Source organism: Eleutherodactylus coqui, chromosome 2, assembly GCF_035609145.1.
Source record: "Eleutherodactylus coqui strain aEleCoq1 chromosome 2, aEleCoq1.hap1, whole genome shotgun sequence".
Lineage (NCBI taxonomy): Eukaryota > Metazoa > Chordata > Amphibia > Anura > Eleutherodactylidae > Eleutherodactylus > Eleutherodactylus coqui.
The window spans coordinates 1,932,874-1,946,513 of NC_089838.1; the positions used below are offsets into that span (position 1 = coordinate 1,932,874).

Sequence of the window (13,640 nt, forward strand, 5' to 3'; positions counted from 1 at the left end):
ATCAGAGTGCCACGTGCAAACACTGCCATCAGAGTGCCACGCACAAACACTGCCATCAGAGTGCCACGCACAAACACTGCCATCAGAGTGCCCCGAGTAAGCACTGCCATCAGAGTGCCCCGAGTAAGCATTGCCATCAGAGTGCCCCGAGTAAGCACTGCCATCAGAGTGCCATCAGAGTGCCCCGAGTAAGCACTGCCATCAGAGTGCCCCGAGTAAGCATTGCCATCAGAGTGCCCCGAGTAGGCACTGCAATCAGAGTGCCATGCACAAACAAGGCCATCAGAGTGCCACGCGCAAACATTGGCATCAGAGTGCCACGTGCAAACACTGCCATCAGAGTGCCACACACAAACACTGCCATCAGAGTGCTACGCGCAAACATTACCATCAGAGTGCCACTCACAAACACTGCCATCAGAGTGCCTCTTCAATAAACACTGCCATCAGAGTGCCTCTTGCATAAGCACTGCCATCAGAGTGCCCCGCCTAAGCACTGCCATCAGAATGCCCCATGTAAACAATGCCAGCAAATTTCCCCTACAAATAGTGCTAGAAAAATGCCCACATCATAATGCCCACAACACTATCAAAAGTGTCTCTTCTGTAAATACTGGCATTAAAGTGCCCCTCTTTCCATAAACACTGCCAGCAAAATGCCGCCTGTAAACAATGATAACAATCTACACCAATAAACAATGACAGAAAAGTGCGCCTAGAAACAGTGCCAGCAGACTGACCCATGTAAACTGTGCCAAGAGAGTGGCCTGGGTACCCTTTATAAAGGGTACAGGCAGGGTGCCCCAATAAACAGTCTGCCAGCTAGGGGTATAGCATAGGGTGTGCAGAGGCAGCAGTTGCACTTGGATCCTGGTGCAGGACCAGTAATGGCACATACTAGGTGGGGCAGCTGGTACCAGGAGCTTTAAGTTATATCTCTGGTGCCAGCACAGTAACTCCGATAGACATAGCCAAAAAACAAACTGAATATTTTTTGATGAATGATAACATTTTAACTTCCCAAAGCTGCCACAAGGGGGAGGTCTCTGTATACATATGTATACAGCACCTATAGAACCTAATGGGTATTGTATATACAAATATGCAACTAACTCCCCCTAGTGGTAGCTGCCAGCAGTCTTTACGAGACACATACCTGTTTTGCTCTCTCTTTTCTTTCAGGGGAAAATGCCCCTTAACCCTTTAAGAACCAAGCGTGGTAAACATATGGTGCTTGGTCCTGGGCTTTAATCCCGGCCAATAGCGAAAGTACAACATGGGATTAAAGCTCCTGCAATCAATCAGGAGCAGTTGAGTTTAACAATGCCCATTCAGTTCAGCCTGTTTCCACCCCCCTTTCTTGTTAATCCAGAAGAAGGCAAAAAAAAAACAAACAAGAAGGCAGAAGCTAATTTAGCCCATTTGGGGGGGGGGGGGATTCCTTTCCGACTTCATAATGGCAGTCAAAATACTCCCCGGATCAACATTTGATAGTTCCTACCTATAGGTAAGACCCGGATCACCAACCAGCTGGTCACCTAATGTCAATATCCTGTAATATCCTTCTACTCTAGAAAGACACCTAGTCCCTCATAAACTCCTCTATGGATCCTGCCATCACCACGTCCTCAGGCAGAGAGTTCCACAGTCTCACTGCTCTTACAGTAAAGAATCCCCTTTCTGTGTTGGTGATGAAACCTGCTTTCCTCTAGACGTAGCGGATGTCCTCTTGTTACCGTTGCAGTCCTGGGTGTAAACAGATCCTGGCAGAGATCCTTGTATTGTCCCCTCATGTATTTATACAGAGTTATTTGGTCACCCCTTAGCCATCTGTTTTCCGGGGTGAATAATCCCAGTTTTGGTGCCTCTCTGGGTATTCCAGTCCCGTCATTCCATGTATTAGTTTAGTTGCCCTTCTTTGAACCCCCTCCAGTACTGTAACATCTTTCCTGAGCCCCGGTGACCAGAACTGTACACAGTATTCCATGTGAGGCCTGACAAATGCCTTATATAGTGGGAGGATAATGTTCTCGCCCCTCGCCCCTTTACTTCTTTTAATGCATCCCAAGACTTTATTTGCCTTTGCAGCAGCTGACTGGCATTGGTTACTCCAGTTTAGTCTACAGCCCACTAGTACCCCAAGGTCTTTTCCCTAGCTGTACCCCATTTAGTGTATATTGGTGACACCCGTTTCTCTGCCCATGTGCAGAACCTTACATTTATCCACATTGACCTACATTTGCCATTTTCCTCCCCAAGCCCCCGGCTTATCTCGGTCCGTTTGTAGCCGTACATTGTCCTCTGTTGTATTAATTATATTGTATAATTTTGTGTCATCTGCAAATATTGAGTACGAACCATTTATTACCACCCTCTGCTTTCTATCTCTGAGCCAGTTCTTTACCCAATTACACACGTTATCACCCAATCCGAGCTTCTCATTTTATATATCAGCCTATTATTCGGCATGGTGTTGAATGCTTTAGAGGAATCCAGATACAAGGTCTCGGAGGAGAAGGTAGACACAGTTTTTAATGGCTTCTGCCTTCTCCTTTCTAGGCTACATGAGTGCTACGTAGTGCAGAGAGAAAGAGGAAGAGTTACTTCTGCTATTCGACCTGGCGATCACGGTACCTCTGGGTGCCCCCGGCCAGAGCACAGCTGCAGGGTCTTAGCAGACCCAGATCAGCTCTGTTAGTGACTGCTGTCACCACAGCAGGATGTTTTTCCCTGTAAATGCTGCTCCTATGGATGCCCCAGCTACAGTGGAAAAGTGTGAAATATAAAAAAAAGACCATCTGAATGACCTTCAGAGGTCTTACATGACATCATGGGGGACACAGATAGTAAAAAACATGTGACTGTCCCTCAGAGGTCTTACGTGACGTTATCGGGGACACAGATAGTAAAAAACATGTGACTGTCCCTCAGAGATCTTACATGATGTCATGGGGACACAGATAGTAAAAAACATGTGACTGTCCCTCAGAGGTCTTACATGATGTCATCGGGGACACAGATAGTAAAGAACATGTGACTGTCCCTCAGAGGTCTTACATGACGTCATCGGGGTCACAGATAGTAAAAAACATGTGACTGTCCCTCAGAGGTCTTACATGACGTCATCGGGGACACAGATAGTAAAAAACATGTGACTGTCCCTCAGAGGTCTTACATGACATCATCGGGGACACAGATAGTAAAAAACATGTGACTGTCCCTCAGAGGTCTTACATGACATCATCGGGGACACAGATAGTAAAAAACATGTGACTGTCCCTCAGAGGTCTAACATGACGTCATCAGGGACACAGATAGTAAAAAACATGTGACTGTCCCCCAGAGGTCTTACATGACGTCATCGGGGACACAGATAGTAAAAAACATGTGACTGTCCCTCAGAGGTCTTACATGACGTCATCGGGGACACAGATAGTAAAAAACATGTGACTGTCCCTCAGAGGTCTTACATGACGTCATCGGGGACACAGATAGTAAAAAACATGTGACTGTCCCTCAGAGGTCTTACATGACGTCATCAGGGACACAGATAGTAAAAAACATGTGACTGTCCCTCAGAGGTCTTACATGATGTCATCGGGGACACAGATAGTAAAGAACATGTGACTGTCCCTCAGAGGTCTTACATGACGTCATCGGGGTCACAGATAGTAAAAAACATGTGACTGTCCCTCAGAGGTCTTACATGACGTCATCGGGGACACAGATAGTAAAAAACATGTGACTGTCCCTCAGAGGTCTTACATGACATCATCGGGGACACAGATAGTAAAAAACATGTGACTGTCCCTCAGAGGTCTTACATGACATCATCGGGGACACAGATAGTAAAAAACATGTGACTGTCCCTCAGAGGTCTAACATGACGTCATGGAGGACACAGATAGTAAAAAACATGTGACTGTCCCCCAGAGGTCTTACATGACGTCATCGGGGACACAGATAGTAAAAAACATGTGACTGTCCCTCAGAGGTCTTACATGACGTCATCGGGGACACAGATAGTAAAAAACATGTGACTGTCCCTCAGAGGTCTTACATGACGTCATCGGGGACACAGATAGTAAAAAACATGTGACTGTCCCTCAGAGGTCTTACATGACGTCATCAGGGACACAGATAGTAAAAAACATGTGACTGTCCCTCAGAGGTCTTACATGACGTCATCGGGGACACAGATAGTAAAAAACATGTGACTGTCCCCCATAGGTCTTACATGACGTCATCGGGGACACAGATAGTAAAAAACATGTGACTGACCCTCAGAGGTCTTACATGACGTCATGGAGGACACAGATAGTAAAAAACATGTGACTGTCCCCCAGAGGTCTTACATGTGACTGTCCCTCAGAGGTCTTACATGACGTCATCGGGGACACAGATAGTAAAAAACATGTGACTGTCCCTCAGAGGTCTTACATGACGTCATCGGGGACACAGATAGTAAAAAACATGTGACTGTCCCTCAGAGGTCTTACATGACGTCATCGGGGACACAGATAGTAAAAAACATGTGACTGTCCCTCAGAGGTCTTACATGACGTCATCGGGGACACAGATAGTAAAAAACATGTGACTGTCCCTCAGAGGTCTTACATGACGTCATCGGGGACACAGATAGTAAAAAACATGTGACTGTCCCTCAGAGGTCTTACATGACGTCATCGGGGACACAGATAGTAAAAAACATGTGACTGTCCCTCAGAGGTCTTACATGACGTCATGGGGGACACAGATAGTAAAAAACATGTGACTGTCCCTCAGAGGTCTTACATGACGTCATCGGGGGACACAGATAGTAAAAAACATCTGACAGTCCCCCAGAGGTCTTACATGACGTCATGGGGGACACAGATAGTAAAAAACATGTGACTGTCCCCCAGAGGTCTTACATGACGTCATGGGGGACACAGATAGTAAAAAACATCTGACAGTCCCCCAGAGGTCTTACATGACGTCATGGGGGACACAGATAGTAAAAAACATGTGACTGTCCCTCAGAGGTCTTACATGACGTCATCGGGGACACAGATAGTAAAAAACATGTGACTGTCCCTCAGAGGTCTTACATGATGTCATCGGGGACACAGATAGTAAAAAACATGTGACTGTCCCTCAGAGGTCTTACATGACGTCATCGGGGACCCAGATAGTAAAAAACATGTGACTGTCCCTCAGAGGTCTTACATGACGTCATCGGGGACACAGATAGTAAAAAACATGTGACTGTCCCTCAGAGGTCTAAAATGATGTCATCGGGGACACAGATAGTAAAAAACATCTGACTGTCCCCCAGAGGTCTTACATGACGTCATGGGGGACACAGATAGTAAAAAACATGTGACTGTCCCTCAGAGGTCTTACATGACGTCATCGGGGACACAGATAGTAAAAAACATGTGACTGTCCCTCAGAGGTCTTACATGACGTCATGGGGGACACAGATAGTAAAAAACATGTGACTGTCCCTCAGAGGTCTTACATGACGTCATCAGGGACACAGATAGTAAAAAACATGTGACTGTCCCTCAGAGGTCTTACATGACGTCATCGGGGACCCAGATAGTAAAAAACATGTGACTGTCCCTCAGAGGTCTTACATGACGTCATCGGGGACACAGATAGTAAAAAACATGTGACTGTCCCTCAGAGGTCTTACATGACGTCATGGGGGACACAGATAGTAAAAAACATGTGACTGTCCCTCAGAGGTCTTACATGACGTCATCAGGGACACAGATAGTAAAAAACATGTGACTGTCCCTCAGAGGTCTTACATGACGTCATCGGGGACCCAGATAGTAAAAAACATGTGACTGTCCCTCAGAGGTCTTACATGACGTCATCGGGGACACAGATAGTAAAAAACATGTGACTGTCCCTCAGAGGTCTTACATGACGTCATGGGGGACACAGATAGTGAAAAACATGTGACTGTCCCTCAGAGGTCTTACATGACGTCATCGGGGACACAGATAGTAAAAAACATGTGACTGTCCCTCAGAGGTCTTACATGACGTCATGGGGGACACAGATAGTAAAAAACATGTGACTGTCCCTCAGAGGTCTTACATGACGTCATCAGGGACACAGATAGTAAAAAACATGTGACTGTCCCTCAGAGGTCTTACATGACGTCATCGGGGACCCAGATAGTAAAAAACATGTGACTGTCCCTCAGAGGTCTTACATGACGTCATCGGGGACACAGATAGTAAAAAACATGTGACTGTCCCTCAGAGGTCTTACATGACGTCATGGGGGATACAGATAGTAAAAAATATGTAACTGCCCCTCAGAGGTCTTACATGACGTCATGGGGGACACAGATAGTGAAAAACATGTGACTGTCCCTCAGAGGTCTTACATGACGTCATCGGGGACACAGATAGTAAAAAACATGTGACTGTCCCTCAGAGGTCTTACATGACGTCATTGGGGACACAGATAGTAAAAAACATGTGACTGACCCTCAGAGGTCTTACATGACGTCATGGGGGACACAGATAGTAAAAAACATGTGACTGTCCCTCAGAGGTCTTACATGACGTCATTGGGGACACAGATAGTAAAAAACATGTGACTGTCCCTCAGAGGTCTTACATGACGTCATCAGGGACACAGATAGTAAAAAACATGTGACTGTCCCTCAGAGGTCTTACATGACGTCATCGGGGACCCAGATAGTAAAAAACATGTGACTGTCCCTCAGAGGTCTTACATGACGTCATCGGGGACACAGATAGTAAAAAACATGTGACTGTCCCTCAGAGGTCTTACATGACGTCATGGGGGACACAGATAGTGAAAAACATGTGACTGTCCCTCAGAGGTCTTACATGACGTCATCGGGGACACAGATAGTAAAAAACATGTGACTGTCCCTCAGAGGTCTTACATGACGTCATGGGGGACACAGATAGTAAAAAACATGTGACTGTCCCTCAGAGGTCTTACATGACGTCATCAGGGACACAGATAGTAAAAAACATGTGACTGTCCCTCAGAGGTCTTACATGACGTCATCGGGGACCCAGATAGTAAAAAACATGTGACTGTCCCTCAGAGGTCTTACATGACGTCATCGGGGACACAGATAGTAAAAAACATGTGACTGTCCCTCAGAGGTCTTACATGACGTCATGGGGGATACAGATAGTAAAAAATATGTAACTGCCCCTCAGAGGTCTTACATGACGTCATGGGGGACACAGATAGTGAAAAACATGTGACTGTCCCTCAGAGGTCTTACATGACGTCATGGGGGACACAGATAGTAAAAAACATGTGACTGTCCCTCAGAGGTCTTACATGACGTCATCAGGGACACAGATAGTAAAAAACATGTGACTGTCCCTCAGAGGTCTTACATGACGTCATCGGGGACCCAGATAGTAAAAAACATGTGACTGTCCCTCAGAGGTCTTACATGACGTCATCGGGGACACAGATAGTAAAAAACATGTGACTGTCCCTCAGAGGTCTTACATGACGTCATGGGGGATACAGATAGTAAAAAATATGTAACTGCCCCTCAGAGGTCTTACATGACGTCATGGGGGACACAGATAGTGAAAAACATGTGACTGTCCCTCAGAGGTCTTACATGACGTCATCGGGGACACAGATAGTAAAAAACATGTGACTGTCCCTCAGAGGTCTTACATGACGTCATTGGGGACACAGATAGTGAAAAACATAATTACAAAAACAAATTTAAAAAAACTTTAATGAATAAAATTAAAATTTATATATATAAAAAAAAACAACCCACCGACCATGCCAACCAAAACAGTCGCCATGTGAGCCCTGTAAACCAAAACTATAGAAGTTATACATCCAGATAGCCAAAACAAAATGAGGAACCCATTCCTGTACTTTATTTTAGTGTAAATATACAAATTTTAAAAATAACTACTACATTTTAAAAAAAAATATTTTTTGCCACCAATAAAACTAAAAAACGCAAAAGACAGTAAAACAATTATAATAAAGTATCCCAAGATGTCAAAAAATGCAGCAAAGATAATTTTGGTAACTAAAAAAAATAAAATAGGTCAGTAACTCCACCACGTGGGTAAAGTGGCTAAAAAGTGTCTGGTCCTTTAGCAACCAAACAGCCTGGTCCTTAAGGGGTTAATACCCTGATAAGCCGACGCCAGAATGTCTTCTACCTTCTCATGGCTCACCTGAAGCCCCAACGGAGTGTGAATGAGGAAAAGATCCAAGTAATCCATCTGCAGGTCTTGTAGGGACTTCTCCAGGGCCGGACGCACCAGATCCGGAGGGTGGAAGGTGCTCCACAGCTGGAAGACATAAGAGATCCGTAATCCCACCGGTCAGATCACCTCTGCCCCCTCCTCCTATTATAGCAGGGGGGCCTCTCCCCAACAATGCACAAGTAGATAGAGGATTGCTGATATGGAGATCTACTAGAACGGACATCACTCTCATCCACCTTGATGGAGTCTGTCGGCCCTCCTAACCTGCTGGGTGTGATGTGATTGGTGTTTCAGGTGTTAGGGAGGAGTTAGAGAGCGTAGAATGTAGTCGGTGGAGGAGGAGGAGGTCAGCGGCGCTGATGCTCCTGCCGGGGCTCAGCCGTGGTCCAGTCTCACATGCCAGGAGACGTCTCCCCTCCGGAGACAGAAGCTCGGGGGAGGCAACCTGGGGGAGAAGTTGGAGTATGGGCGTCATACCCTCCCCAGCTGAACTGCATCGCCAAGGGAGGAACAAAACCCACCACAGCGAGCACAGGGTGCAGGGAAGTAAGAGGCGAGGAGAAGGAGTTTGGGAATTCTTTCTAAGACCCAAGAGAGCGTCCATCAGATAACTCCGCCTGAGGATGGGTGCGCCGTGGGGCTAAAAGGAATCCTTGTTTTATAAGCATGTCAGAACGGTGAAGCGAGCGTGTCAAGAATCAGTTTGTTCAAGAAGCACTTGTGCTCATTGAAAAGCAAAAGCACCCATGTTGTACCGCAAAATCAAGAGTTGAAACTGTGAGTAAAAGAAAACCGAGTGCCTGGAAGACATTGTGGTTGTAGACTCCTTCATTCACTGCCAGTGATTCGTCACTCATCGAGGGGCACTGGCGTCACAGAGACAAACTTAGGACTGTTATATCCTGTCCCCCCTGCCTGCAGGCGGCTGAGCTGGGCTGTACTTTGGCTCTCAGGGGAGGAGATGGTAGTGCCACCGTGATACACCGCCATCATGTTATACCGCCATCGTGTACCCCGCCGTCTCCCCGGCTGAAAGCCTGGCTCCCTGTTGCTGCACTAGTCCCTCCTTCATGGCAGCTTGATTCCCTAATGACAGCGCCCCCTGCCAGCAGGTTAACGCGACAGCCACACTGCAGGAACTGTTCAAGAATGTGGCAAAGATCACGATGATCCGATCGAGAAGAACAAGTCCGATTCATGGAGGCCGCACCGAACAACTTATAGGATCTGCTGCCAACAGATTGTCCAGATACCAGCGGACACTTCAGAGGTCTCGTGGGGTCCGGGCCCCGAGGGGTGGCCTACACAATATTAGTCAGATGCTTTTTATCTTATGGCTGCTCTGTGTGTATTTCTTCCATTGACTTCTATAGGATCTACATAAATTCATATGCATAGAGCTCCCCCTAGTGGCTGAAGATATATCTGCTCCCACAGGCCTATTTTAGAACCTCATTGAGATAATATCACTGATTTCTTAAGACCGTCTTACTTTTCCTGTATAGAACAAGTCTTCTCTTCTTATGGTTCCATCTGCGATCTTCTCCTTAATGGCGCGACCAACTTCCACCTCATTTCCGTACAGGTAAGCACAGTCAATGTGGCGGTACCCGGCCTCTATGGCCGCCCTCGTAGCCTCTTCTGCCATGCTTTTAGGAATCTGATATAAAGAGTCAAAATGGTTATGTAATGATTATGGCTGTAATAACTCCACCCGCATACAATGATAGTGGTAGTAGTCTTAATAACACCCCCCACAGATAGCACGGGGGGGGGGAGGGGGCAGCAGATACTTATTGCCTGTCCTGTGGATATAGGTCTCTGTATATACAGATATGTATACAGTAGCACTGTGTCATGGCCACAGGGGTTCAAGGAGCATTAAAGAGCGTCTACCAGTCATGCATATTGGGCTTGTTAACCCCTCAAGACCCAGAACCCTGCAAGGATATTAGATTGCCCAAATGTACGGACAGAAATGATACTATAGAAACCCTGCGGTGACCAACATGAGGCGGATCACACTAAGGTTGGGACATCGACACAAACATATCGACCATCGCCGAACAAAGTATCGATTATTGTAAAGTATCGGCGGAAATCTATCCATATTCCGATGTATCGACTGGTTTAAATGCTGTATAAAATAAAGCCGGTCCGGGGAATAAAGCAACAGTTTGGATCCAATAATGAAAAATAAATCGCCCCGTGTGTCACAGAAAAGGAAGCGCAGCAAAAATAATTGTGGTGGCCAAAGGAAAAAAAAATTGGGCAGTAAAACCGCCACATGGGAAAAATCCCTAAAAACAGCCTGGTGCTTAAGGGGTTAATGTGATAATTCATGTGTAGACGTGGTTTCTTGTTAAAGAGGCGTAAGGCTGCCATCCAGTACCAGCCATGCATTACCCAACACAACAGTGCCAGCCATCCAGTGCCCCACACAACAGTGCCAGCCATGTATTACCAAGAATAACAGTGCCAGCCATACATTACCCAACATAACAGTGCCAGCCATCCAGTGCCCCACACAACAGTGCCAGCCATGCATTACCCAACACAACAGTGCCAGCCATGTACTACCCAGAATAACAGTGCCAGCCATACATTACCCAACATAACAGTGCCAGCCATCCAGTGCCCCACACAACAGTGCCAGCCATGCATTACCCAACACAACAGTGCCAGCCATGCATTACCCAACACAACAGTGCCAGCCATACATTACCCAACATAACAGTATCAACCATCCAGTGCCCAAACAGCAGTGCCAGCCATGCATTAACCAACATAATAGTGCCAGCCATTCAGTGCCCCACACAACAGTGCCAGCCATGCTTTACCCAACAAAACAGTACCAGCCATTCAGTTCCCAACACAACAGTGCCAGTCATGCATTACCCAAACAGTGCCAGCCATTCAGTGCCCCACACAACAGTGCCAGCCATGCATTATCCAACATAACAGTGCCAGCCATTCAGTGCCCCACACAGCAGTGACAGCCATGCATTACCCTACACAACAGTGCCAGCCATCCAGTGCCCTAAACAGTGCCAGCCATGTATTACCCTACATAACAGTGCCAGCCATTCAGTGCCCCACACAACAGTGCCAGCCAGGCATTATCCAACATAACAGTGCCAGCCATCCAGTGCCCCTCACGACAGTGCCAGCCATTAAGTGCCCCACACAACAGTGCCAGCCATGTATTACCCAACATAACAGTGCCAACCATTCAGTGCTCCCGCTAACAGTGCTCACAATATCAGTTCCGCTATACTGTGCCCTATATAATGATGCCAGCCCCTCCATGCCCCCATGTAACAGTGCCAGCCATACAGTGCTCTCTATTACAGTGCCAGCCATGTAACAGTGTCCTTTACAACACTGCCAGTGCCAGCCGGTAATCTAAAACACTGCCAGTAATCAGTGCCCCACATTATGCCTTTGATAACAGTGCCAGCCTTGCAGTGCCCCACATTATAGTGTCCTCTCTAACACTGCCATTACCAGCCAATCAGTGCCCCACATAATGCCTTCCATAATAGTGCCAACCATTCAGTGACCTAATTGACAATGCCCTCTATAACCATGCTCAACATACTAGTGCCAGCCATCCAGTGGCCCCATAAGAGGGCATGTGGGTGTCAGAGAGGAGATCCCCTGTTTAGCACCCCCCATTCCTACCAGCACAGTGTGCCCTGGACTCCTACACCTCCGATGATCAGACTATTGTCGTGGTGCAAAGGGTACTGCTATAGGGAAAAAGTTATTGCCCCCACTAACCTTATCAGGGGCAAATGTCCCAAATCCAATGACGGGGATTCTGTGACCATCACTGAGAAGAACATAGGGCTCCACGGCCATGATGATGGGTGCAGTCAGCGGGCGGTGTACACGGTGGACTCCGCTCTGTGACTGATCAATATACTGCAAATACTCGTGTCTGTGCTTGTATTTCCCCTCCCATCATCAGCAGGGGGGGGGCGTCGGCATAGCTCCTCTGTAGTTGGCAGCCCACCAGTTCTACAGAAAAGCACAGATGTTCAAGGCCCCCGGGGACTGGGCTTTGTTTAAAAGAAATCTACTTTTTGTATCTACAGCTCCTATGCAGACCGATGTGTTTCCATGGTAACAGACTACAAGCAAACCCTGTGTAGTCTGATCCTGAAGTCATGTGTTCCTCTTTTATCTAAAGCTGTATTCACACAGGCATTAACCCATTCAAACCAATGGCTTCTTTTCCCGTGTTAGTTCAGTCCATCCCGGAAATGGACAGAATTGCTACAGTCTAACAGATAGACTGATAATCTGGTCTACTGGGATTTCCAAGGCACTGGATGCCGGATTGATGGAAGTATGTTACATAAAACCAATATATTATAGGGCAATAGATCGGTTATAACACATGCAGTCATTGGATACGTAATAGTTGCATCCAGGTCTCAGACATGTTCCTTATATATTACAATTTTTGAAGTTGCCCATTAAGCTGTGCCACAGGCATGTCTTAAAACGTGTCTACACATGGCACCTCTGGGAGCCTTCAGTAGTCCCTGGGCTGCCATGCTAGCCCATCTGCACCCCTGACTGTGCTGCGGGGGATGCCGAGGAGGTGCAAGAAGGGATCCTCTCCTTCCGCTGACTGTTTCAACGCAGTCAACTTCAACCGCAGCATCTAAACAGTTAACTGACGTGATTAGCGCTAACTCTGATCGCAGCAGTCACTGTCAGAGGCAGCTGACAGCCGCAGGGTATGTGGGGATTCGGCTCCATACACACTTAATGACCGCCAGAAGTAAATTTATGTAATCTTTTGTAAGTGGTTAAGGCAGATCTGTACGTGGAGACGGCCGGCGCCGTGTTATTTCCTTCTCCACAGCTTGTAAAATTCGAGATTTTCCTGCAATTGTGAGCTGTAAATAATCGGCAGACTATCGGAATTTCTGGATTATCAAATGCACGATCAAAAGAGTTTTACTGTAGTATAAAAGTATTTCTTAATCATCATCGCCATCTGCTGGCCACAAACGGTATTACATGAAGATGAAAATGGAACACACGAGTCAATGGTTAGGGATCACATAAGGACATAGGCTGGGCTCACATGAGCGTATCGGGCAGCGTGAAGGCTGCGAGATATATGTACGCAATATACAGTCTGTACGCAACGACGTTGACTGTCTGTACGCAATGCCTGGCTGCGTGCCGCTGATTGTCATGTACTATCCTGGCGTGTATGCTCACATAATACTCGCTAATATAGAACATACACACGCAAGAAAATATGCAGTATTTAGTGAAAGTCGTGCGAGCAATATGTACGCCTATGGCAGATTGGTACAACATATTACGCATGCAAGGCACATGCATGGAATACGCTGTACCGCCGCGCTTGTA

At 46.8% G+C, this 13,640-nt stretch overlaps 1 protein-coding gene across 2 annotated transcripts in view; it reads right to left on the reverse strand.

Annotated features, from left to right (window-relative positions):
- LOC136610951 (aldo-keto reductase family 1 member C1-like) overlaps positions 1-13,640 on the reverse strand; it is a 38,900-nt gene that overhangs the window by 11,640 nt on the left and 13,620 nt on the right. Inside the window, exons 1-3 of one of the 2 annotated variants that reach the window (XM_066590160.1) lie at positions 12,027-12,159; positions 9,736-9,903; positions 8,211-8,327 (exon numbers count right to left, since the gene is read on the reverse strand). In XM_066590160.1, the coding sequence (XP_066446257.1) occupies positions 8,211-8,327; positions 9,736-9,903; positions 12,027-12,107 (366 nt within the window). In that variant the 5' untranslated portion in view covers positions 12,108-12,159. Of the gene's footprint in view, positions 1-8,210; positions 8,328-9,735; positions 9,904-12,026; positions 12,160-13,640 lie in introns of those variants that run through there. The other variant, XM_066590161.1, reaches the window with a different exon arrangement.